This window comes from Sminthopsis crassicaudata, chromosome 3, assembly GCF_048593235.1.
Source record: "Sminthopsis crassicaudata isolate SCR6 chromosome 3, ASM4859323v1, whole genome shotgun sequence".
NCBI classification, from domain to species: Eukaryota; Metazoa; Chordata; class Mammalia; order Dasyuromorphia; family Dasyuridae; genus Sminthopsis; species Sminthopsis crassicaudata.
The window spans coordinates 573,888,897-573,916,141 of NC_133619.1; the positions used below are offsets into that span (position 1 = coordinate 573,888,897).

The 27,245-nt window shown below is 36.6% G+C and overlaps 1 protein-coding gene across 1 annotated transcript in view; it reads left to right on the forward strand.

Annotated features, from left to right (window-relative positions):
• FOXO1 (forkhead box O1) overlaps positions 1 to 16,904 on the forward strand; it is a 103,611-nt gene extending 86,707 nt beyond the window's left edge. The window contains exons 2-3 of the mRNA XM_074304846.1: positions 14,940 to 16,285; positions 16,784 to 16,904. Of these exons, the coding sequence (XP_074160947.1) occupies positions 14,940 to 16,271 (1,332 nt within the window). The 3' untranslated portion in view covers positions 16,272 to 16,285; positions 16,784 to 16,904. The remainder of the gene's footprint in view (positions 1 to 14,939; positions 16,286 to 16,783) is intronic.
• Positions 16,905 to 27,245: the final 10,341 nt, after the last annotated feature.

Consider the following 27,245-nt stretch of genomic DNA (forward strand, 5'->3'; position numbering starts at 1 on the left):
GTTTTATCCTCTGGTGGTGAGTTTCCTTGTTTTCTTCTTTAAACTAACCTCTCTATTTAAATATTTTGAACCTTGGACCTTCCAAAATTCCCTTCCTTGACTTGACCTTCTTGTCTCCATATTCTAAGCATTCCCTATTAGAATGTAAAGTTCTTAAGGATGGGGGCTACCTCTCTTTCAAACCTGAAGAGTCTAGTTTCTGGCATGTAGTAGGTGCACTTAGTACTTATGTAATTTTTGTCAAGTCACTCATGTGTGTCTCAGTTTGTAAAATGAAAGAGTTGGAATATGACCTTTTGGGTCCTTTCCAGCTCTAAATCTGTGATCTTTACTTTATCCTGTTGTTTCTTCTTATTCAACTTATACAAAAGAACTATCACATTGTCAAACACTATTTCCTTCAATTTCCTCTTAGCTATTCAAAACAACCTTAAAGATGTTATGGTTAGGCCCTAGACAATGACTTTAAGAAACAAAAATAAACTTTTAAAACTTAACTAAGTTTGTTAGCCAAATATTGCAATAATTGATGGATAAATGTGTGAAAACACACTCCATATAAAAGGGGGAGGGGAAGAGCTTGTTTTTCTTTTTAAAACTTTTCCCCCCTCTGCTCCCCCTTTTGACCTCCTATGGGAAAAAAAAAAAAACCACCCAACTTCTAAGAACCTAAGAATTGCAAGTGTGAAAACAAGAAGGGTCCATTCAGGCAATGAGAGAAAAGTCAAATAACAGCTTTAAGATGCTTCTGCCATCTTTCCTGAAAGAGATGGGCTTGTCCCTGGGTAGGCCCATGACCATCTGAAGTAGTAGCAGCAGCCCCCCATACTTTAAAAAGGCAAGTTAAACTTGATGTTTGAAGATCACTTACCTTGTCCTATTAGGTCCAGAAATAGACCTTTGAGAGAACCTTTTGGCCTAAGGTTGTTTGCTTATCTGATTTAATTTGCAGCTGTGGGGAATATAGATGGATACACTAGGTAATATCTTTCTCAATTATTTCACTGAAACATAAGATAAATTTTTAAAAAATTGTTATAATGAAGTTCTTCTAATTCCAGTCCTTTTGGTTAGGGACCTGGAGAATTTCTTTTTCAATCTCTAATGGAGATAGGCCAATAAAATAAAAACTAAGCCAACAACAACAATAAAAAGTGGAGTTCTGGGTTAATTGTCATTATTTGTTTATTCTTAATTTTTTTCAATATCTCTTTGGTGCTGTTAATTCATTTTCCTTCCTTCATGTTTATTTCTTACTGTCAAGTGAATGCCAGCTCAGGACCATTCATTGGTTCACATAAAAGTGGTTTTTATATATGATGTATTCTATACACATTTCATAACTTCTTTCTGAACTAACCATCAATTCAGCACCTGCAACACTGAAACCAATGATTTAAGAGATTGTCTCTTCTACTCAAAAATATGATTGACAGCAGTATCTGTCACTGAAAAAAGTGGAATCTTTGAATATTTCTTTTTCAGACATTTATATTTATCCAGTAGGAATCTGCCCACTAACATAAGGATGATAGGAATTGGAGTAGGAGAGCACCACAGAAATCATCTAGGCTAAGGATATCAAACATGCCCATTATTCTCCTCTGTGTGGTCTGAACCAGATTAAAATGGAATTAGGAAATACTGAACAAAATAAATAAAAATATAATCAAACACAGTCAGTGTTTTTTTAAGTTATCTTAAGTTGGAATATCATTTCATTCTGTCACTCTAGAATTCATTTAAAGACTGGATTTAGCATTGTTTTGGAGGGAAACTGGGGAGAGTTTGGGCAGCTTCCTGGTTTCTCACCATTATCTTAGTTCCATGGCTGATAGGGAGTTTTCTAAATCAATATGCACTCTGCAAGGGATCTTTTTTAGATAGATAGATAGATAGATGGATGGATAGAGAGATGATGAATAGATAACGTGAACTTGCCTCCTTTCAATTTGAGTTTTGGTACTGTTCTAGTCCATCTGCATATTTTACAGATGAGAAAATTGAGACCTGGAGGTCTTAGAGGAAATTTTTTTCAAGGCATACAGGAAATAACTAGGAGAATGCAAACCTACCTGAGTCTCTACCTGTGCTTCCTATTTGCTCTTTCCATCATACCACACTTGAAATGGAAAAAATTCAGACATGCTTTTAAAAAAATCCTTTTCTATTTGTTATCTCCTTTAATTTTCTATCTGAGTGAGATAGAAAAGATTTGTATTACAGATAACCTCTCTCTCTTAATTTCCATATGTGACTGGTCCAATGCCCTACAGCTAGTGGTAGCAATGAGACCAGAAACCCGGTCTCCTAATTTCTAGTAAAGTGTTTTATAGGTTCATAAGAAAGAATTCCTCTGACATTGCTACTTAAAGGTACTAGGTCAGGAGCTATAACTATGAGCCATCATTTTAATAATTTCTCTAAATGAGGCAATTGAGATGAAATATGAAATTCCATTGTATGACTTACTATTAATTGTTGCCTTTTGGAGGTATAGTTTAAAGGGAAAACTCCCCTAAAAGGGAAGTTTAAGGAGCCATTGAAGTTGGATTGTCATTCATTTTGGCTTATTCTCAGAACTTTTCAATTTTGCTTTTTCAAAGTTTTGGATTTTCCAGAGACCATATGTGAAACAGTGTTACAAAATTGGCTGACAAGTGTATTTTTTAAAAGATGAAGGTCAAATTTCTTCAAAAAGTTGTGAAGTCCGAGTTAGCTCCCTGTTGACCTCAGGACCAGCCAGAGTCAGGATCGTCAAAAGTCCTTGGTCTTTAGGGGAAGAAGTAAAGGAGATGGATGAAAATTCCACAAGCTCTCCACAACCTCCTCTCTCCTCCTTGTGCACAGCCAAAGTGACCCTAGCTTGTTTTACTCCACCCCCTAATCCCTCCTACAATTATCTGTATACAACAAAAGATGGAGCCAGCACAGAATAGTGAGAAGGGCCATTTTCCAAGCATATGCTAATAGAGTATTGTCCAATCGGTAATTAGCCTTAAATGCTCGGTTGTCTGATTCCAGTGCACCAACTCAGAGTTTCAGCCCTTTACAAAAAGTGATATTTATATGTTTCCAAAGAAGCAATAAAATGGTTGTATGTGGAGATTATAAAATTTGCTCCTTATTGCCTTAATTAAAGTCATGTCTATCATCCTAGATCTAAGTTGCCCACTGTTGATATTTCAGAAGAGGAAATGCCTTCAACTGCAGTCTGAGTTAATGAGGTTAATTAAATACAAGCAAGACTTCCTAGTTGTTGAAGTTTGAGGACTAATTAATTTCAAGCATTTATTGAGTACCATGTATAAAAGTACTAAGTTACATTGTAATATATCAGACATGCCAAAAATTATAGCTAAAAGTTCACTAAGATATTTGGGATGGCCTGTGAGGCAATTTGGGACATAGTTGTTTAAAACTGACCTGGAACTTGGGCTTTACAAAGTTAATTAGTATCATATTACCACTTTGCCAGTCAAGTAATTGGTATATATGTATTAAGACCTACATTGTGCTTGGCACATGTTAAGCATGAGGGATACCAACAGAAGCAAGATAGATAGTCCCTATTCTCAAGGAGCTTATCATTTAATTGGAGAGATGACACAATGGAGCTGCAAAGGGGTGGCTAGGGAGGAGGGGACCTGGCCTTAGGACATGATAAAGTCCTACAGCTAGATAGGAGACAGACAATGCAGTGACTGGCCTGGTCTTCTTAATTGAGGATCTAGGAAGAGTTCTCTGTTGTTCACCTTATATCTTCTCTGGTGAGATGGAGGTAGGGGCCCAGGGTCAGGGGGAAGAATGAGTTTCTTGCTATACTGCAAAGTAATTTTATAACAATAAGAGAGAGTGGGCAATAAGTTCCACTTAGAAGAGCATGTCTTTTTCCTTAGGATAGGCAATCTGATATCTGAAGTGGAGAGTGTGTGGAAGAGAAGAAAGGAATTATTTAGCTATGACTTTTTTTTAAGGTAGTCCCAGATCATGTGTTTTCAGGTACTTGTTATTACATTTGTTACACTGAACAGGCCAAGTTGGGAAAATATTCATAATGCAAAAAATATTATATATATTCCCCCAAAATGTTTACAGATAAGTACTTCAAGGTGCTATATTCTGCTGAATTTTAAATGTTGTTTTTAGTACTATTGTATTATCATATGTAACTAAAGAAATTTAAAAATACATGTGAATCTCACAGCAGGCTTAGTATTTTAAATGATAGTATTTGTTGTAAGCAATTTAAAATTTTTTCATGGCTACTTTCTTGTTTTTCACCAGTTGTTTTCTGATGTGCTTCTCTCTCTTTTCCCTCCATCACCTCTCTCATATAACAAAATAAAAAACTAATCTACTCAGAACTTTTGAAAGTGGATTGAACATTCCATTTCAGTAGTCCCCACTCCCTACTTCTTACAGAGAGGAGGAAGATGTGTTTCATCATTTGTTCTCTAGGACCAAGATTGGTCATTATAATTACCAGAATTAATTTTAGTACTGTTTTAATTTCACTGTTGTTAGAATTGTTTATTTTGCTATTAATCATTTTAAAGAAATGGATTGTGCAAAAAAAAAATGGAATGTGTATTTAATGTGTTGAATTCTTTAGGCAATACAAACAAGTTAAGGATAAAGATAATCTCAGAGCTACGTGGAAATGATCTTAGAGATTTTATGGGCCCAATTTTCAGTGTCCTTATCTCACCTCTGAACTTGTGCCTATAAATTTAGGTGTGCGTAAGCCTTCATTGGCTTCTGCAAACAATTCTGCACACACAACTTGGATAAACATTTACCACTTGAGCAAATTTAATGGGCTCATCACCAACTCTAAGACAAAATAGAATAAAATCTCACTTTGTAATTTAAAAAAAAAAAAAAAAACCTCCAGAAACATCTATGTTTATTCAGCCTTGAACTGGAAATATTTTGCTTCTTCATATAAGGGAAAATGCAAACTAGTCCTTTTATGTTTTTCTTCTTTTCACTATTTGGAACTGATGAGAGTTAATTGCATTGTAATGCTATGTGTTTATAGAACCATAGCAGAAGAGGTAAGGCCTATAAAATAAATCATAAAATACCATACTATTGGTATTTGGAAACAATGGGAAGTACTTTAGCAGCAAATTGCTTTTAATATTCTCATCTCATTCCTGCCCCTCCCCCATATGTATCTGAGAAAACTAGTTGTAAGTGGTTACAAGTTTAAATTGTGGCCCTCAAGTTAAAATTTCAGAAAGACTTCTATAAATAGAGAACATTTGAAGCTGGAACAAAGAATGGTGATGGTGATGGTTGAAGTGTTAGTGATCATGATCATGGTCATGATGATGGAAAGGTGGAATGAAATTGGGAGATAAAACTTCATTAGATTAAATTGTTGCACAACTATGTCAAGTCAATGAAAAGCAAGTAAAAGGCCAGGAAATATGTTAAAAAAAAAAAAAAGAGCACTGGAATGAATTCAGTCTCTCTTGTATCTCTTAATGAATGTTGAATAAGGTGTAAAAAGCCATTACTACCAAACAGAGGGGATTGTGAGACTAGTACTACACAGCCTTAGAAAGGCTTTGATTGGAGAGTCATCTTTGCTTTTAGAGGACCTAGAGGTTATATTCAATTTGAATACGTGTTTTATTGTTTTTTTCAGGCATGTTTGGCCCTACTTGGGATTTTCTTGGTAAAGATCCTAGAATGGTTTGCCTTTTCCAACACATTTTACAGATGAGAAAACTGAAGCAAGCAGGAGTAAATGACTTGCCCAGGGTCATGCAGTTAATGTGTTTGACTCTTCCTGAATCTGGGCCTAACACTCTATTCACTGTGCCAACCAGTTGCCCTCAAATATGTCTTAGTAGAAGCTGTAACATTTCCCCCCAGGGTTCTGCTGATATATAGATCAGTTTTGCTCCCATATCGTTAATATATATAGACTTTTATAAGCAAATAGTGCTCATATACAGTGCCACTGTGAATAAGCAGAAGATCCTAAAAATTCTGATGTACTCTAAATAATGTGTCATTGAACCATATCTCTTGTTATTGAGGGACTCAACTATTACCATCTCAGTTTGAATGTATATCCTTGATGTCTGCATGAAATTAATTCATGTTCACTGATAGATTTGGGTTCAGTTTTAGGGTCTATCAAATTGAATTTTCATGAATCATGAATGAAGTACCCTATTTCAAATAGTTGAGAGAACATATGGCCTAGAATGATAGAGAACAGACATGTTTTCCTAGTCAAAAAACTGAGAGCTTTGCCTTTTCTTTCACAAAACTAGTTTCCTTTGATATAGGAATTTCCTGTGGGACATAGTTAAACTACAGTAAGGGAAGCTTGTTGCTTCTCTTTTAATTACATGTTGTTGAGAAACAAAAATTTCTGTGCAGTTTTGATATCTTTAAATAAATTTTCTATCTGTCCATGAAGTATTTTTCCCCCACTTTATCTTAAGGGTATGAATTTATTGACTTTGCTTCTTTGAACTCCTTGTAAATAAGGTCATATCTCAGGAAAAATCTAGGCTTTTGGTAAGGAAGACATTTTCTAAAAATCGGGCAGTCTCCATGTTGTAGTTTTCTCCCTTTGTGAATTTCCCCACCTATTCTTTATCTTAGCTTCCACAGCAAATGGGGAACATCCTTCTTCTCTTCTTTGTTTCTTCATCCCACATAATAACTCCTTCTTTGCAAATTGTCTCTCCAGATTTTCTTTAAAGCTTCCTTTATATTTTAGAACCACTTTTGTCCTTTAAAAAATACATGAATTTAAGAAATTTTTACATTGTGGGGATCATTTTGTTTTGGGGATCCTACATAGATTGTAATTCTTAGTGATTCATTTGTGACTGAAATTGATTTGGCTGTAGAGAGAAAATAAAAGTGGAATGGATCTCAAAGTAGGAAGATTACAAGTGTTTTTTTTCAGTCATAATCTCTCCTGGGAACAGAACAATGTGTTACATTGTCTTCTCTAGTTAGTTTTTCTGTGAACCTCTAAAAACAGGTATGTGTTCCCCTTCTACTTGTGTATGTGATTTTCTACACTACTATTTTATGATCCTAAAGAACTAATTCCATTTTTTCCTTTATAATTAATGATTGGCAGGGGTAGCTTTTAAAGTCTTTTTTACATTGAATGGCCAGTCTTGGATAGAGCTTTCTAGTAGTGGAAAGCTGAAAAATGCCTTTACTGTTCTGTTGTTCCATAGCTAGGGTATTGATCATCTACACATCTGGTGGGGAGGAGAAAAGGGAGATTGGGAAGAGCAAGAAGGGTTTGCTGTTAGTTTCTTACTTTGCTTTAGCCACACACATTTTTAACATTTTCTATTGTCAGGAGATGCATTTTTGTCACCTTCATTCTCCATTGTAGATTGGGATAGAGGGGCAGTAGTGTCTTGGAAAGAAGTGACTGGAAAAGTTTGAGAAAAGGAAATTAGTGGAAATAATGATATGACTGTCTAGGCACATTGGTGAAAGGCTTGATGTGATACAGGCCTAGAGTTTAATGTGTTACTTAGTATGTATTCTGCCATAAACTAGAATGTGTATAACTAATTCTGTGTGTATGTGTTGCTTTTCAGTAAATGGACTGTTTTTCAGGAGAAGTCCTGTGTTTTTCTTAGCAATCAAAATATATTTTCCCCTTCTTTGTATAACATTGTTCTATTAAGAGCTTAAGGGAAAAAAAACCCTCACTATTAAATAAAGATTATTCCTACCGGGTGTTTTTTTTTTTTTTTTTTTTTTTTTTTTTAGCTAGCTCACATTTTCATGTACTGAGGCAAAGGCAGGAAGAGATTGTGTAAAAGAGAGGAAGCAGGAGGAGGGAATAAAGGTCACTTGGAGACTATGTAACAATCACATCTATTGAGAAAGTTCACAGAAATTCAATAAAATGCTATTGGAAGAATCTAGTTTGTCCAGCATTTTGAAAGAATTTCTAGAATTTCTAGAACAGCAAGCTCTTTTAGTTCTATGTCCCAGTCTCTAATTGGAATTTACTTGTGGATGACTCAATGACACTGTTGTCCCCAACCTGATGAATACTGATGGGAGTTCTAGGAAGCCAGCCCTTTGGAAGTTTGTCATTTTCCTTATTAATCTCCAAAGCCTCTCTATATTACCTTTCTGGAAGTAACACTCCAATCCTAAATCCAAGCTTGGGAAGCTGTTAATGCCTCTGATGATTGGGTAGCCAAGCAGAACATGTTATTGGAGTATTCTTTTCCATAAATGAAATACCATATTTTGTAATAAGTGCATCCATTTTGGAATATGATGATATGTGACTGGTGACAAGTCTGGAATACTTAAAGAAAACCAGGATTCTTATGATTTAATACACATACCCTATATTTGTATACTGATACATCAATGTATGTATGAATGGAAATGATTTTCTATCATGTGAACAAAAATGTAACTTCTTTTGAAAGTATAGTTTTTTAATAGTTTTAAAAATAATAGTCCATAGTTTTTAAAAAAAATAAATCTCTGGAACAGTGTTGTCAAACTCAAATTGAAATGGATTTGTTGGCCACATATGGACTTGGAAAACTTCAAATTGACATTGTGTTATATTTTTATTTATTTCATTAAACATTTCCCAATCATGTTATAATCTGCTTTTAGCTCCACTTGGGAGTTTTACAAGTGCAATTTTGACACCTGATCAAGAATAGTATTTTAGGTGTCATATGTGAAGATGTTTCTGATTACTTTGAGGTAGGTCCTCAACATTCACTAGTCCTAATCATACTGCCATAGTAGGTACTTAAATGTTTATTAACTAACTCACTAGAGATGGGGAATTTGTGTTGCTTTCTCCTCATTCTTTTGCTTGGTCCCATATTATCAAATGTACATATTTGTAAACATAGTCTAGGATTTGAAAAACAATGTGTGCATCTCATTCTTGGATAAAGCACTGAACTATTGGCCACATGTCTTGCCACTGGACATGATACAACAAAGGAAGGAGTAGGTATTTGACAGGTAAGGGATTGATTAAGGTAGATAGAGGTCATGGGATGGAGGGTTCAGCTCAAAAGCTCAGGTATCAGAGAGCTAAGATACTAGGAAGTCAAGGTTTCAGACTTCAGTAGAATGGCATCAGGATTTTGAAAGCTAAAAGTACAGGGACTGAGGTAAGAGCTGGGTTTTGCCTTAGTACTACACTAGATAAACCACTGGTTAATCTGACACCTGAGGCAAACTGCTTTCTGCTGATGTTAAAAATATCAGGTACTTAAAGGATTCTTGGGAAGATTGGACAGGAGCTGCAGAGATGCTTTGGATGCTTTGAAGACTGTAGTCATTTGAGAAAACTTATAGCAAAAATAATGAACAAAATACATTTTTTAATGCTCGTTCAAAAATTTTTGGAAACTAAACTGTATTTTTTGGGAACTTGGTAATTTTTTATATGGTACCCCAAAAGTCAAAAACTAGTTCTTGAAGTACATGTCTTACCTGATTTTCATTCAATCAACAGTTTTGGTTTTTGTTTTTTTTCCCATACCTGCTCTGTGCTTCAGCATGGTGAGGAATTAAAAAAAAAAATCTAGTATGATTGTAGAGTAAATAATAAACCATTCTCCTTATTTGGTATGTGTGTGTGCGTGTGTGTGTATAAAAGTTGGAGGGGCAGCTAGGTGGCACAGTGGATAGAGTACCAGCCCTGAGGTCAGGAGGACCTGAGTCCAAATCTGGCCTCAGACATTTAACACTTCCTAGATGTATGACCCTGGGCAAGTCACTTAACTCCACTTGCCTCAGAGAAGAAAAAAAAAGTTGGGGAACTTCTCAAAGATAGCAGAAGCTATCTCTTTTCTTACTCCATACAACAGCAAACTTCGAATATTTGTGCTCTCTGGATATATTGTTGAAGTCTGTCTTTTTTTTTTTGAGTGCATGTTGTATTTGGAACTTGTAGCACGGGGAAGAATGGAAAAGTTTTTACTGTACTGTACTTATTTAATACTTATATGCTTTAAAGATGCATCACCTAACAAGAATACTTCCAAAATGCAGTTCTTAAAATGAGTGCTCTAGAGTGTTTTAGAATTCATTTCAACAAGCAAATAATGGGAGATTTTTTTTTTTTTTTTAAACAGGAAGGAAGGAAGCAATAAGCCTTTGCCTTTTTATCAAGCACCAAGCACCATGTTAAGTACAGGAGACAGAGTGACAAAAAAGGAAAGCTTTCTGCCCTCCGGGAGCCTACATTCTATTAGGGAAACATCCATATATAAAAATATATGCAAAACATATACAAAATACTCTGTCATCTATAAAACAGTTATTGCATAGCTATTTAATATAATAAGATAAAGAGATTTGACTTGTAATCAGAAAAATGTCAGTTCTAGTTCCATATGTAAAACCAACCATGTTACTATGGTCAAATCGCTTAAATACCCTCAGCCTCAATTTCCTCATTTGTAAACTGATGATGATGATGATAATTACAATAATAATAATATTCAATATCAAATGAAATAGCATATATGAAGCTCTTTGCATACCTAAAGCATTGTAGCAATGCTAGTTATCATCCTCGTTATTTATGAATGAATGCCACAGAACTACATGTTAAAAATATTTTTTTATACTATGGTTCACATAATGGTTATTAACCTTCTTTAGATAGGATTAATAAATTAATTAAGAGGGGACAAATTGAAGAGCTCTCTCTGGAAAGAAAGCCAGAAGACTTCATGAAGAATAAATAGAAGAAGTAAAAAGCTTGTACATTGTTGTGGGATGAAACTGTCAGATAAGGTTGTTTATAAGCTTGGTTAGATGAGTACATGTTGGGGGCAAATGAATTTTAGTGAAATGAAGAAAGGGATTTGCTGACTTAGTTTCTTTCAAATTAGATTATGCAGAAAATTCAGTATTTGGATAAGAAGTCTACTTTTTCTTCATTCCAGTCTCTCATTTAATGTGATGTTAGTTAGTAATTTTAAAATATGATTATCTCAGAACTCTGACAATCAAGATTTGCTCACCGCCAAGTTCCACTGGTGAAACTCTACTTTTGTCATGTTATGTCTGTGTTTGGCAAAGATTTGCAGACACAAAATTATTAATAGCAATGCATATTTTGACAAGCTTTACCTCTTTAACACTCCATGCACCCTCTCCACTATTCCCTGTCTTCCCCCCCCCCCCCCCCCCATCAAGTTAGTAAATCATAGCTTCTTTAATGTCCTGCTGGCTGTGTGAAAAACAGGAATTTATGTAACAAACTCAGGGCTGCAAACCTTTTCCTGTTCGGAAAATTTTTTTTAAACTATTGGCAAAGTTAAGAGACAGCTCTGTTACTCAAAGAGCGACCTCAAATGTCCTCTTACAATAATATTAGATTGTAATATTTTTGATGACTAAGGGATTGCTGTAAATTCTGAAGGCAGCATATTTAGAGAGAAGGGAAATGTAGGTTAACGGCATATGGGCTGCTTGACGTGTGCACAGTTTTTCTTAGGCTTGTTTAATAGTCACCCTTTCAAGACGCTTCATCCAAACATCAAAAATACTTCTAAATGCAATTTTGACAATGATGTGACCCAGGCATAGTTTGTAATTCAATTCAAAACTGTTGATTAATTCTATACTTTGGGGAGATTACTCTGGGGCATTTTTTCCTCCTTTAACTGGTTCTCTAATTTCATCTTGCAGATTCCTTTCCCCAGTGTGCATTGATTGGTACCTGCTTTGCAATTTATAATCTTAGAAAAGATGTCCAGGTTCCCTGAGTCCAGGGCTAAACAGCCAGTATGGGTCAGAGGCAGGATTGAATCTAACCCCACCTCTCCTCACTTTGTAACCACTATCCAGTGCTGCTTCTACTATGGGAGAGACACAGTATGATAGGTGGGATGGACACACAGATCAGACTGCAAAATAAAGCACAGAAGTGTTAGGGGAGGGATTCAGTGCCCTGCCTCATTTTATGTGCTGGTGAGAGGCAAAACCTCCCTTTCCTGCCTTCCTAATTTAACATAAGAAATCAGGAAGCTACTATCTAGGAAAATCTTGCTTCCTCTTTACTATTAAACTAAGTACAACAGAAGAGGAGTACAGAAATTGCTTTCCATTATAAATTTCATATTAGTTTATATCTCTATGTGTTTAGGGCAGTGAAATTCAAAATCTTAAAACTGTTCCAGGATAATATTCTAGGATTTAATCCATTTATGTTCCAAGTATTCCAACAGTCAAAATGTCTGGCTTCTGCCTTTAAGGCAAGATTTAAAACTTGGTATGTTAGTTGTTGATATAGCTTTTAATCCTAAAATGCCATCTGAAAGGACACCAGAGATTTGGGTTTTGATAGAAGAAGAGAGGTCCTGAGGGCTTGGAGATGGTGCAATGGTATCTACAGTTAGTCTGTGCATATAAAGTGCTTTGTACAAATCTTAAAATGTTAGATTAATGTAGGTATAAAGTAGTACATTTGTTAGACAGTCACCAAGTAATAGAGGCTTTGAACTCTCAATTCCCTTTCCCAAAGTACTTTCCCTCTCATTTTTCAGTGAAAGTCTGGTAAATGTGAAGAGGGAGAAGAATTATTAATTTTCAGAATATATCTTCACTAAGCTCTATTAGAAAGTCTCCCTCTCCTGTACTCCTCTATCCCTTACTTAGCATGTTAATATTGTCATACTCCAAATGAAACTCATATTAAACTCTGACCCAAGGTCCTGTGCTGTTGCTCTGGAGATCATTTTCACATAGTTCTTTGTTGTAATATTTGGATATGATGCTGTGAATTAGAGAAAACTTCAAATTTTAAATTTCTTAGATTTAGTTGCGTTATAGCAAAGTTGTGTGTGGGGGGCGAAGGGGGTTCCCCATGCTTTTTCTGGCTTAAAAGAAAAAAAATACTCACCTCAGAATTTGAAGTAAATTATTTAAGTAAATATTTGTAAAATATTTAAACTTCCCTTGTTCTATGATGTCCCCTAATAGGATTATTTCTTTTCAGACAAACTATGTCCCAAGTTGATGACATGAGGATGTGTGTACTGTGGCTGCATCCCTAAGTGACCACAAACTGAACCAGAACCTCTTTGTGGTTAGAAGGGAGAGAGGGAGCTAAGGTACTAGGTTGTCTATACCCTCTTCAGATACAGGTGGCTAAGGAAAGTCTCAAAGCATTTTTGGAAACTCAAGTCTGTTGTGGTTGTCACAATATGTGGTCACTTCTAGAATAGCAGAAATCCAGCAGGGGCTATTAGGACAATTTGAATTTGGGTACTTGCGGTGATGTTTTCTCCTTTCGTCTTCTAGCACAGAACCATGAAATGCCTTTTTTTTTGCTTTTCTGCGCCTATAGATTTGGCTAGTAACTGAATTTAGCTGAGATTGCCTGATATGTCCCATAGAGAATGATAAAAAGCACAATTGCAGATTGAAAATGTTCCCTATCATTCTGAGGGTTGTAGGTTTGACCATATCTCTCCTCTCCTACCCGTAGGCAGCTACCTCATATTCTGGGAATATTACAAATGATCTTAATCTTAATCTAAAGTAACCTTAGGCTTTACCTAAAGGGTATGTAGAGCCCAGTTAAGATTGTGCCTTAGTGGATGGGCTCCCTTATGTTTCATCCTGCACATCCCCTTGTCAAGTATTCTTCCCCATTCCTTCAAAAGACAAAATCTAAGAAGATTCTCAATCAGTTTGACTTCTCTTACGTATATTTTCTTCTTATAATATTTTCTTTTGAAATCCAGTTTTTCAATCCCAAATCAGGGAAGGGAAAATCAAGAAATCAGCTGGTTTTTTTTCCTTTTACCTTCATCCAAGATTTCACTAAAGTTATAAAAGGCAATTAGTTCAGTTAATAATTCTAATTACACATATTAATTTTAGAGGCTTCCTGGCAAGTGTTACAATTTCTTTTAGTAACTTTTCCTAAATAAGAGAATTATTTAATAGGGAAATTTTCTCCTTACATTGAATTTTTATACTTTCCCAATATTAAAAGCTTTATCATATATGTAAAGATATGTGACATATGATGCCTATAATATATATTTGTTCATGAGACATTTGTCACATAATTTTAGGCATCTTTTGTTATTACCAAATAACAATCACCTATTCACTTTACCCCCACATACTCAATTATATAAACTATCTACCATTTTTTCTCAAGTTGTCAATTAGACACTGGAGATGAATTTGCAGTAAAATTGAAAATAAAACCCAAAATAAAATAAGAGTGGCATGAAAACAGGTTTTGGAATTTTGTGTCTGCATACTATTTGCATTATTTTTGGTTTTAGGGGTCTTCTATTTGGATAGAACTAAGTCAGAAAATGAATTAAAAGGCATTTTGTACCAATTCCTGTATTCTTCCCTATTAAGATAGACCAGTCTTCCTGTGTTTAAAGTAGATTGGTTAATAGTATTTGCTGTTCCTTTTGTCCACATTGTTAGTTTGCAATACTTGTAGAAGCCAAATTAATTACCAGTCCAGGATAATTATTTCTTATAATTGAGAATAGGTACCTGTGTGGGGGCAGCTAGGTGGCGCAGTGGATAGAGCACCAGTCCTTAATTCAGGAGGACCTGAGTTCAAATCTGAGATTTGAATACTTAATACTTCCTAGCTGTGTGATCCTGGGCAAGTCACTTAAGCCCATTTGCCTGGTGGGGGGGGGGAGGGAGGAAGGGAAGGAGAGAAGGAGGGAGGGAGAGAAGAAGGGAGGGAGGAAGGGAAAGAGAGAGAATGAAAGAGAGAGAGAGAATGAGAATGAATGGTAATTGTGTGGGGGGTCCTTGGAATTTATACTGTAATGACTTTTAAAATTGTGTGTGTGTGTGTGACAGCACTCTGTGTGTGTAAAAGTTTTCACAAATGGAGAAAGTATATCGTTTCTAACATGTTTATTTAACTTTTGCAGAATTCGATTCGTCACAATTTATCCCTGCATAGCAAGTTTATCCGAGTGCAGAATGAAGGAACTGGGAAAAGCTCCTGGTGGATGCTTAATCCGGAAGGAGGAAAGAGTGGGAAATCTCCTCGGAGAAGAGCCGCCTCTATGGATAACAACAGCAAGTTTGCTAAAAGCCGCGGCCGAGCAGCCAAGAAAAAGGCCTCTCTCCAGTCTGGCCAGGAAGGTAACGGTGACAGCCCCGGACCACAGTTTTCCAAGTGGCCTGCCAGCCCTGGCTCTCACAGCAATGATGACTTCGATAACTGGAGTACGTTTCGCCCCCGAACTAGCTCGAACGCTAGCACGATTAGTGGAAGACTTTCTCCCATCATGACTGAACAGGATGATCTTGGGGATGGGGATGTGCACTCAATGGTCTACCCTTCATCAACCACTAAGATGGCCTCTACCTTGCCCAGTCTGTCAGAGATAAGCAATCCTGAAAACATGGAAAACCTCTTGGATAATCTCAATCTTTTGTCATCGCCTACATCCCTAACTGTGTCCACCCAGTCTTCGCCTGCTACGATGATGCAGCAGACACCCTGCTATTCATTTGCACCGCCAAATACGAGCATGAATTCACCGAGCCCCAATTACCAAAAATATACCTACGGCCAGTCCGCCATGAACCCATTGCCCCAGATGCCTATGCAAACCCTCCAAGATAATAAGTCAAGTTATGGGAGTATGAACCAGTATAACTGCCCTGCGGGTCTTCTGAAGGAATTGCTCACTTCCGACTCCCCTCCTCACAACGACATCTTGACGCCCGTAGATACAGGCGTGGCTCAGCCCGGCAGTCGGGTGATGAGCCAGATGATGGCACCGAGCTCGGTGATGCCGGCCTATGGTAATCAAGCATCCCATAATAAAATGATGAGTCCCAATCCCCACCCGCACCCGGGACACTCTCCGCAGGCAAATGCCGTCAACGGGCGGGCCCTGCCCCACACGGTGAACACCATGTCTCACTCTTCAGGCCTGAACCGCCTGACCCCCGTGAAACCGTTATTGCAAGTGCCTCTGACTCATCCCATGCAGATGAATGCCATGGGCCCATACCCTACTGTGAACAGTTGCAATGGTTATGGAAGGATGGGCCTTCTCCACCAGGAGAGGCTCCCTAGTGACTTAGACGGCATGTTTATCGAAGGCTTGGACTGTGACATGGAGTCCATCATCCGTAACGACCTCATGGACGGAGACACCTTAGATTTTAACTTTGACAATGTGTTGCCTAACCAAAGTTTTCCGCACAGTGTAAAGACAACTACACATAGCTGGGTGTCGGGCTAGGAGTTAGTGAGCAGGTAAGTTTCCCAAGTATCAGAACCCAAACCTAAACCCCCACCTTCCGAAAGCAACGACTGCTGGGTCCCAGCACCGGCTAGGGAGTTTTTTTCCTGCTCTGGAAAGGGCAGCTAAGTGACATCTTACCATTCTCTGCCCATTTTGTAGCTTGTTATGTGTTCCCTATCGAGCAGAAGTGTAAGGAGGGTTCTGTTAAACACCTTCAGGATTTTCCTTAGCCTGTTAAATGGCTGCCCTTCATTAGTAACTCTTCAGTAAATGAGTGCATTTGGTACACATCAAATGCTGATTTTTTTTTTTTTTTTAAAGTAGAATTTTCCCCACTGAGTGGCTTTAAAGCTGTTTGAGTCACTTTTGGTAATATTAGTTTTCTCATTTTTTAGAGTGGTGGGTTTTTTTTTTTTTTTTTTTTAAGTATATGTGTGTCACTGTAATGTGTTAAGCAAAGTTGATCCCATTTTGACTATATTTTCATTGTTTCTTTTTGATTTTCCTAGGCTACACTTAAAAGTACTTCAGATTTGTCTGACAGCAGGAACTGAGAAAAGCAGTCCAAAGATGTCCTTCACCCTTGTTTTAGTTTTCTTGATAGAAAAAAACAAACCAACACAACGCAACTTGTATATAAGCAGTAGATAAAGAAGTGTGTGTGTGTGTGTGTGTGTGTGTGTGTGTGTGTGTGTGTGTGTGTGTGTGTGTTTGTGTGTGTTTATATGTTTTTGTTTTTTAAGAATATCCATTTGGTCCAAGGAAAGTTTATACTCTTTTTTTTTTTTGTAATGCCGTGATGGTCTATGCCCTAAGTAAGTTACACTTTTTTTGTTATTTGTACTACCTATGTTCCTCTGAACTGAACTGATGACTCGCAGTGAAACAAGATCTCCATTCAACGGCTTCAAGATGGCTTCGGACTTTATTCATGTTGCCACATAAATCATATGAGAACGAAATATCCTATTAGGAATCAGCTGTGTTAATTGACTTATCAACGGTTTTGAAACAATAGATTAAATACCAGATCACACAGGTCTTTTCTATTGTTTGGGTTTTTTTTTTTTAAATTGGAGATGGGGTGGGTAGCACATTGGTGCACACATTTAAATGGTTCAGATTTCCAGATGAATGATTTTTATTGCTGTTGGGACTTGAGATAATTTTTTTGGGGGGAGGGGGGTATAGATATTGAACTTTAATGTTTTCTTAAAATTAGAGTCTACTTTGTTATACATAGTCAGCTTGTAAATTTATGGAATTACAGGTATTGGGCAGCATTCATAATGTTCGTTTTGTATTTTTAACTGGAGTAGTACTAATTTTATATGTGCTTAACTGGTTTGTACACCTTGGGATGCTACTTGGTGATATTTCCACGACTAATCTAAAAAGAAATGAAGTCATAATTAGGATCTTGAATACTCAGCATTTCTGTTCTATTTTTTGGGATAGAAAAGCAATGTATAGTTATAAGACACTTGGCATTTCATGTTTAGGAGGATCTACTCTGATATAGGCCATAGAGTCAGAGATCTCAAGCAGAAAGGAACCTCAGAGGGTCCAATGGAATTCAGCTCTCTGCTTTTACAAGTGGGAACTCGAGGCAGAGGGAAGTAAAACAATTTGACCAGTATCACATAGCCAGTCAACATTGGAGATGGAATCTGGACCCAGGTCTTTGCCTCCAGAACCAGCATTTTTTTCTTCCTCAGTACCACACTGCAATCTTATTTTTACAAACTGGAGTTTACAAAAAAAAAAAAAAAAGTTAGCATTCAGTTTAGCTTTAAAAAGAAGAGTCAGATATTTTAATTATGACCTCTTGCCCCATGTTTGCTGTATTCCAAAAGGTTGGGACTGTAGTCCTTCCTTGATGTTTTGTTTACACGTGTGCATGCTTGCACACACACACACACACACACACACACACACACACACACACACACACGCCCCTCTTTCTTTTTCTCAGATCACTTTGTGCGCTATACACATTAATTTTGGGGTGAGAATTTTTAAATGGAACAATACTGATTATTCATAATACAGGTGGGTTTTAATTACCACACCAACACTAAAAAGAAATTGTTACAGAATCTCTAATTCATGCTTCTTAAAAGAAAAAGTCTTTGTACAAGTGAAAAATTTGAAGATTTCTTCAGCTTTAAGTCACTTAATTCATCATTCCCATCACTATATTTTAACACTTTCTAATTACCTGTAACTTGTAGACTAAGTTAATTGGAGCTTGAGTCCCATTTAGTCAATCAGTATTTTCAAGTCATCCTTTGAATGTTCCAAGACAACAAAATAAAAGACCAGGTGCAGAGCAGTGTTCATTTTGGCTTGTTAGGAACACTGATTTCTTTGCATTTGTCTGTGTATTTAGCCCAAATCACACTTGCTTTGTCTTGCATGTTAATTGCATCTCTCTTGGCTTTTCTCAGCCTTTCAACTATGCTAAACAAAAATGCAGCTACTGTAGATGATAGACAGTCTATAGGCTGGCTCTGTTATAGGCCCCCCACTGTGGCATTCACCATCCAAGGCGCTGATGATCTCAAAGCATGGAAAAGCGCCTTCCATCCACCACATACATAGCTATCTCCATTGATGGCCACTTCAGAAACTGGTCTCCCCATCTGCTGAGTACTACAATATTTTCAGTGTGCCTGTTTGCTTATTTTAAATCTTAGCTCCCCTAATTAGTAGCCTTACTTTATTGAATATAATCTGTTAAGCCATAGTGCCAAAGTATCTCTTAAATTTTATATTCCTTGTACCACCATATTACTATTTTACCACAATACACACTTCCCTCCTCCCACCATAGCATGAACCAAAACAAACAAACAAAATAAAACCATTCCTTTAATTAGAGAGGCAACTAAAATTACTTTGTGAACTTTTTTGACTCCTGGGTAGACTGATACACTTTTTTCCCCCTATTTTCTTGAGCCTATATCTTTGAATGACTTTTTCTCTTACAATTTGTGTCAAATTTCTGATACTGATCCTATACAACTCTGGGATACCATAAAGTCCGATGAAGGGCATTTTGTCTGTTTTGATAGCAAACATTATGTGACCTCTAGTAATTTTTTTTCAGTTAAGAATACTGAGTTTCTGGAATAATTTAGTTTTGTCAATTATTGTAAATGATTGCTTTGTGAAATGTGCAAATGATCTTACCTATGCAGCCATGTTTGATTTATTTTCTCTGGTTTGTACTGTTATTAAAAGTATATTGTATTATAGAACTATTCAGATATTTTAAATATAAAGATGTATTGTTTCCGTAATAGATGTATGGAATATATTTAGGTAGTAAATGCATTAATTGGAAAGCTCTGCTTTAGCAAACTGACAAAATGCTTAAGTTGATAAGCAAAAGTTGTAACCTAAAAAGTGGTAAATGAACAGAGCATCCCTAAGAAGAGGACGGGAAATCTAAAATTGGACCAATTTTCAAACAGTATAAAATTTGCACTTGTTAAACCACTGGATGTATGTTATCAGTACTTTCTCCTTTCCCTTTCCCCTTCATCATCCCTTTATTTGAAATTCTTCCTTTCAACTCTTTGGTTTCTTAATTTATAACTAATTTTAAATAAGGTGAATCCTTGTGTTGTTTTGTTTTCATTTTGGTAGTCATTATGTATAAAAGCAGCATGGTTTATGCAAACAAAACACAACTTGGCATTAAAACTGGCCTCCAACTTGAGGGTGTTCCACAGACCAGCAATATCACCAAGGGTAAGCATAGAAAGTCATTGGCTCATGGCGGTGGTCACTGCCTCCGTCTCACCACTCTGGGTCAGTAACATTGCAGACTTCAAGTTCATACTTAGCTATTTTCTGAGAAGTGCCTGATGATGATGTATTTACAGACACAAGAACAATCTTTGCTATTATTTTATAAAGCCATAAATGTATATAAATTATGTTAAAGTAGTTTGGTGTCTTTTTTTTTTTTTTAAATCCCCATTGTGAAAGATAAACTAGGGTTTTTACATTTAGTAATGACTGCAGATGGGCTCTGATGACCACCATTGCATAGTCAGCTCAAGTCTGGAAATTCCTTTACTATTGCTATAACCTGTTCTGTCAAGAAACATTTTTTGCTAGGGCCAAATTTGAACCTCAGGAGAGAACAAGAGCAAGTAAAACTTCTAACAATAAACTACCTTTGGAGTGCCTCATTTGAGAGATTGCTTGGGGTGAATGTCTCAAATGATGTCTGGTACTTTAATTACTGAGCTTGTTTAAGTCTACATGGCTTGAGAAGTAAGGAGCATCTCTACATGGTTAGGTGTGCTTGAGGCAGAAATACCTTTTAGCAGTGGAACAGCTGCCTTAAAAAACCATTGTGTGTTGGGAATTCTCATGCACTGAAACCCACCTAATTTAGAGGAGGATTGTAGTGTCTCTTGAAGTGGTGGTAAAAGGGTAGTTTGTAAATATATACTTTGCAAAAGATACCTTAAGAACCAGTTGGTTTGGGTTGGTTAAAATATGACTTAATTTGGTTTTAAAACCAAAATAGTATTTAAGTATTACTATTGGGTTTTTTTTTTTTTACTTTAGTAAATTAAGGTGGCAGGGAAATAGTTGAGTTCTCCTATCTGTGTGCATACATATAAACAAAATCTAATTTTTTGGGAAGTTCTTAAGTATTCCAATTAGAAGTTCAAACAGTATTATACAACCTGTGATTTTGCCTAATTGCCTAAATAGGATTTACCTATTCCACTGCTAGGCACCTAGAGGTAGAGAGGCAGACTTGTTAGTTGAAAAGATAATTCTTTGAACAAGGTACTTGTTTTTCCACATTGGAAGAGGGAGGTAAAGTAAAATCTTGGTTCCAGGCTTATTTCATTGATACATAAGACAAATCAGGCCAGGAGGAGTAGGATGCTGGTGGGTGTCATAAGGGAAGTGAGAACTCTGCTGTGGTTCTTTCTCCACGTGGTTCAGGTATCTGCATTAATGATCTTATCAGTTAAACTTATGCTAATAGTGTAATATTATTATTATATTATATAATAATTATATAAAATATAATAATTATGCAAAGGTAGATGGGCTGGGCTGTATTGGGGGATGGGTGCAAATTAATAAAATATAATCAACACTCTTCAGGATTGAACTTAAAGCGGTAGAATAGTGCTCACTGAGAGCTTACACTTAATACTATTATTGATAGGTAATTATAGGCAGGATGGTTCCATTTTTTTTCTGAATAGCTGAGGTAAAAAAAATTTTTTTTTAAAAGCACTTTGATGATTTATAGATGAGTGTTTTTCTCCTTGAAAGGCAGATACTAGTCAAGCTTCAGAGGAAGCTTAAGAGAGAGGGTGCAAGGGGAGGAGACCCTTGGGAACAAGGTGAGAGGCCCATATTCTTGGGTCACAGGAGTTCATCAGAAACAAACCATAGAGTGGAAGAGAGTCTGGGGCAGAACTGAAGTGTTTGCTCATGGTTTCTGGATGTTTTTTCTGGGATAAAGGGTGCCGTAGGATGGGTTGAACCTTTAAAAGTTGAAGAGGGAGATGCAATGACAAAGTTGTATGGCAAGTTCCTCATTTGATCACATATTGCTCCCAATCCCTTCTAGTTATCTTTTGGCTGGGTTTTGAAGATGACAATTTTGAAAGTTGAATATGAAGTGACTTAGATGCATAGAAGGACCCAGGCAAAGGTAAATCTGGGTACAAGATAGCCTTTCTCCTTAAAGTCAGAGAACCATAGATGTAGAGCTAGATAGGGGCCTCTGAAGTCTTTGAGGCTACAAGTGATGAAACAAGCCCAGAAGATTTAAGGGTCTTGTCCAGGCTTGAGATTTTGAAATAGAGTTCAAATCCAAGCCTTCTGTCACGTTCAGAGTGGAAATAGAATTCAAATCCAAGCCTTTCGTCACGTTCAGAGTGCTATCCTTTATACCAAGCTGCTTCTGAAAGGTCTGTAAGCAGCACAGGTCAGTTGAGGAAGGTAAGCCTTCCTCAGGTAGAGATGAGAGGAAAATAACAAAAAGTAATCACAAATCCCCTCTATCCAGCATTCCCGAATGTCATAGTGGTAGTGGACCATGAGACAGAAGTCAGCCATCATGCTGCTGTCCCAAGCCAGTACCAGCTTTTCGTAAGATGTCTTTAAAAAATTCTTTTTCCGACAGCATTTCCCAAAGCGTCCTTTACAAGGTTTCCTGGCTTGCCAAGTGTGGGATGTACCTATGGACATAAGGCAGGATGGAGCCTGGCTGATAAGATCAAGTCCTGCCTCTTGACAAATTGGACATGTGATCTTGATAAGTCATTTAACCCGAGGATATTTTAGGCAATTTTTAAATGATTTTTAGATTAGAGAGAAGTTGCTAATCTGCATTCAATAGAGGGGAGTTTTCTCCCTAGGAATCCTTGTCAGTGAAATCACAAGCCCAGTCGCTAATCCTACATATATGTATATAAAACAAAAACTTTCTATTCTTAATTAAAAAATAGAAAGGCTTGACTAGGTTATATTAAGGAGAGAATGTTATGAACATAAATAATAGCTAAAAGTAATGTGTGCAACATACAGGAGAAGTCGAAAATCTTTGTAAATATGTGCTTCTGCTTTTGGACCAGCCCATTGTGAAAGAAGGCATTTCCAAAAGGCATTTTACTGTAAAATAGTATGGACAACTGGGAGATTAGTCTCCTAATTAAACTTAGTTTCCTCCTCCTCCCTCCAACTTGTCACACTTGGATAATGGATTCAAGGCACTTCAATAAGTGATTTTTGCCATTTATCTTGTATAAGTACCAAGTGGGGCTTATTTTTGCTTGATCCACAAGGTTATTATCAGAAAGAAACAAAGACTTTTTGTCTTTTTGGGGAGAAAAAAAATTGCTTTTTTGACTTTGTCTGGGGCTTTTTATGAGACTGAATCACCTCACATTCAACTGTCAAAATTATCATAGGCGCCTTAAGAGGAGGTTAAAGATACTGGGGCTTAGGAGTAGGATGTGGTTAAATGAGGAATCAATTGGGAGAGAATGGGAAGGTGAGTTCCTCTTGGTAAACTGAAACTTCTCTGTTACATTCTTGGGGGTCTACTGCTAAGTAATTTTTTGGTGCACAACCACTAAATATCTCTTGGGATAGATTTTCAGTGAACCCCGAGAACACATTCTATTCCAGGTCATATTTCTCATGCTTTTGCCTTACCCCAGGGGTTTGTGCTTAATATGCTGCTTTGACACAATCACTCCTTTTCAGATGTCTCAACATTTCCAAAGAGCTATTTTTGATGTTTGGAAATCCAGAACTGGGAGCATTTCACCTCTAGGCCTCCATTTCACATAGTTAAAGCAGGGACCAAGGTTATGTACCACTACCTGCCACAGGTTTGATGTGAAGATTAGAGAATGAGGTAATGTCTGTAAATGGCTTTCAGTGCCTCAAAGGAAGGCCTTTTACAAATACATGGTGGTATCATTATCTCTCAGATGATAGTGGACTTGTCTCTCGTGTGGAGCTTTTCAAGAGTCAGCAGATGCTTTGAAGCTGAAGGAGTCGATCTTGCTTCTTTCCTTCTCCCACTTTTCTTCCAGTTCCCTTTGTCCTGTCATCAGCCAGCCAGAGGTGTGGGGAGACCATCCTGAAATGTAAGCTTGGCACTGGGTAGATATTTATTTAATAAATCACTATTGACTGAGGTGGCTCCTTAATAGCATTTTAGTTTGAAATGGTCTTTTCTGAGTAAAGCTACACTTTTTAGGTGCTTACTATGTGCCCTGTAATGTGCGAACTAAATTTTGAATTCTGGGGATTTCTCTTTCACTTCAGATGCTTCCCTACTGGTCTACAAAGAAAAATTCAGAGGAAGTCTGGCTAGCTTATCGTTGTCCATGGTCCTCACATATCTTATTATATCTCGATAAATAATTGTTCAACAATAATTGTTAGGAATCCACTAGGTGCAAGTGACTTTGCTATAGATACACAAAAAAGAAAGAAAGAAAAGAAAAACAACCCCCCCCAACAACGACAATAAAAAACCCCCAAAACCCAAACTGCCCTTCAAAGTTCCTGCTTTCAAGGAGATTGTATTCCATTAGGTGAGGGCTGTGTCTTTAGGGGAACATTCACACAAAAACGAAGTGAATTTTAATGAAAAATCATGGTCTCAGTGCAGATAATCCAGAAATTTTCAACCACTTGTCACCTTCATGAATGACCTTATGATAGGTCAATAATATTATTGGACATTTTGACTCTGCTGTGGTTAAATATATAATTGAGCAATCACTTTTTTTAAAAAATGGAGAGGGTTTCTTTCTTGCTTCCTCTTCCTCTATCATGCTATCACTTTCTCATTCTGTTTTTGTCTCCCTTGTCTACCTAGTTTTATCACTGGAAGAGCAAAGTGTTTTGAACTTGTTTAAAATGTGACCAAAACAAGGATCAAAGACTTTGCTTTCACTCTTTACTGTTCCCATGCCTACAGGACAATGTAAGATGATTTCAGTGTTGTTAAAGACTGATTCAAAAATTGGGTAGTGAGAGTTAGTTTATTTTGTTTTTTTCCCCTCATGGCTATCCTAACATCTGGATTTAAGTACTTATTATCACTATTTGGGTTGAGAATTCTCCCTTCAGTTTCCCCAGGTTAGATTTGAGCTTAGTTATATTCTGAAGGTCTTCCAAACTTAATTTTTATACAGAGAGTGATAAAAGTGTGAACAAGTTTCTTGGCTTCCCTTTTCATGACAGAATGCTTTCTGTGTAGAGACACTTGTCCATGGAATTGAATTTTCCTATAGCAGTAACTTTCCTCCATTTTTGTTAAGATTTCTGGGAGGCCTTAGGTACTTTCCATGACTTCTTGCTTTGGGGAGAAAATGATTTCTCATGGCATTTCAAACATTCTACTGATCCTCTAGAATATCAACTTGTCCCCTTCTATGATATTCTGCAATTTGTCCCTTTTACATATATGTCTATTATTGCCAGTCCCCAAATCATCTCTCACTTCCAGGAGAAAGTTCAAAACTACATAAATAAATGATCAAGTTGACATAAATTTATTTTTGTTCTCACAGATCCAGTTATGAGTTTAGAAACAAAAAATGGAGCCCACACTATTTCAGTGGATTAATAAGAGCAGGATATATTTAGGATTTGGATGAAGGTCCAGTAGAGAAGGATGGTTGGTCAACTTTTGCTTTGACTTTGGTCTCAGAGTTGACCTTCACAGAAATCTCACAGAGACTTCTCAAAGAATTTAGAGTTAACAACCAGTATCCTTAGGGCAATGATGTCCTGGATAATGTAGTTATCTTCAGGGATATGATCATTGGACATTTCAAAAACCAAGGAAGTCATGAAGTTTTCAATCATTTAATCAAGGAGTTTGAGAGATTTGTGCAAAGCTCTGGGAAACAAAGACAAATGCAAAAATGTTTCAGTTTTCAAGGAGTTTACATTTCACCAAGGGTGTAGATATATTAGTTTACTTTTCAGATAACTTTCCTTAATAAGAAGGTTCAAAAACAGGAAGATCTGTAGATCAACTGGTAGTTTTCAAGATTTCAAGAAGCGAAATGCCTAAGCATAAGTCAATAAACTACTTTCTGGAACATTACTATTCTTACTGACAATTAAAATGATACTCTCTACATTTACTATCACTAGATTCTAAATATTTTCAGATAATTGATCTTTGGGCTCCCTTTTCTTCACTAATGGCAATTCTGAAAGTGCTGACAAACATTCAGTCAAAGTGCTTATCTCCTAAAGAAGTTCCACAAAGTTAGAAACTGCTTGCTCTAATTTTTAAGTGGTTACCTTCTCTCACAGTGACAATGTCAGTAGCAGGTTAGCCTGGCTTTAACAGCTCCTGTACACTCTTAAATCAGGTTATTTGGAGATGAAATAGTTGTTTTTCTTAATATTGAGAGGTTTTTTTTTATTTTTCAAAATACATACAAAGATAGTTTTCAACATTTACCCTTGTAAAACCTTGTGTTCCAAATTTTTCTCCCTCCCTCCATACCCCTTCCCTAGAATCAAGTAATCCAATATAGGTTAAACATACAATTCTAATATATGAAATAGTTGTTATTTTTGAAAAATGTTAAGTCTATCTATTTATGGATCCCTGAGTGTGTCCACTATCCATATGGGATTGGATAATTACAGGGAGAGGGCAGCTATGGTGACAAAGAACATAATCTTTGGAATCAAAAGACTTGTGTTCAAGTTCCAGGTAGGTTCATTATCTTTGTGACTAAGTCACTTCACCAATAAGAAAGAGAGGGTCTGGCTCAATGCTTCTTAAGGTGCCTTCCAGCTCTAGATGACCATTTTTAGATATTTATTTTAAAGGGAAAGTATCAGATTTTCTTTTCAAAAGTAGCCAAAATTGTCTTTCTCTATTTCTTTTCTTATTCATTAAGAACAAGGACTTCTCTTAAATTCAGTCAATAATGTACATATACTGGACAGTTGTGCTAAGCACTTGGGATACAAAAAAAAGTTGAGTTACTGATCTCAATGAATTCACAAGAAGACAGCATGCAAACAACTATGTGCAAACAAGACCTGTACAAGAGAAATCAAAAATAATCCACAAAATGAAGGCACTAGAAATAAGGACTTAACTTTTAGATTGTCATTGACAATATAGAAAATGAACAGGATTTCTGTCATTAAAAATAGTTCTGTGTTGTTCTTACATAGATGTCATCTAAATCAAAGAACTCTATTTATTCAGATAAATGTGGCCCATGAGACCTTGGAAACTAGAATTGGCTAGAAATTTTTTAAAGCTTTTTACTTTATCAAATACACGTGATGATAGTTTTCAACATTCACCTTTGCAAAACCTCGTGTTCCAATGTTTTCTCCCTCTCTCCCCCTACCACCTCCTTCCACAAGCAAGTAGGTTAAATGTGCAATTCTTCTAAATATATTTCCATATTC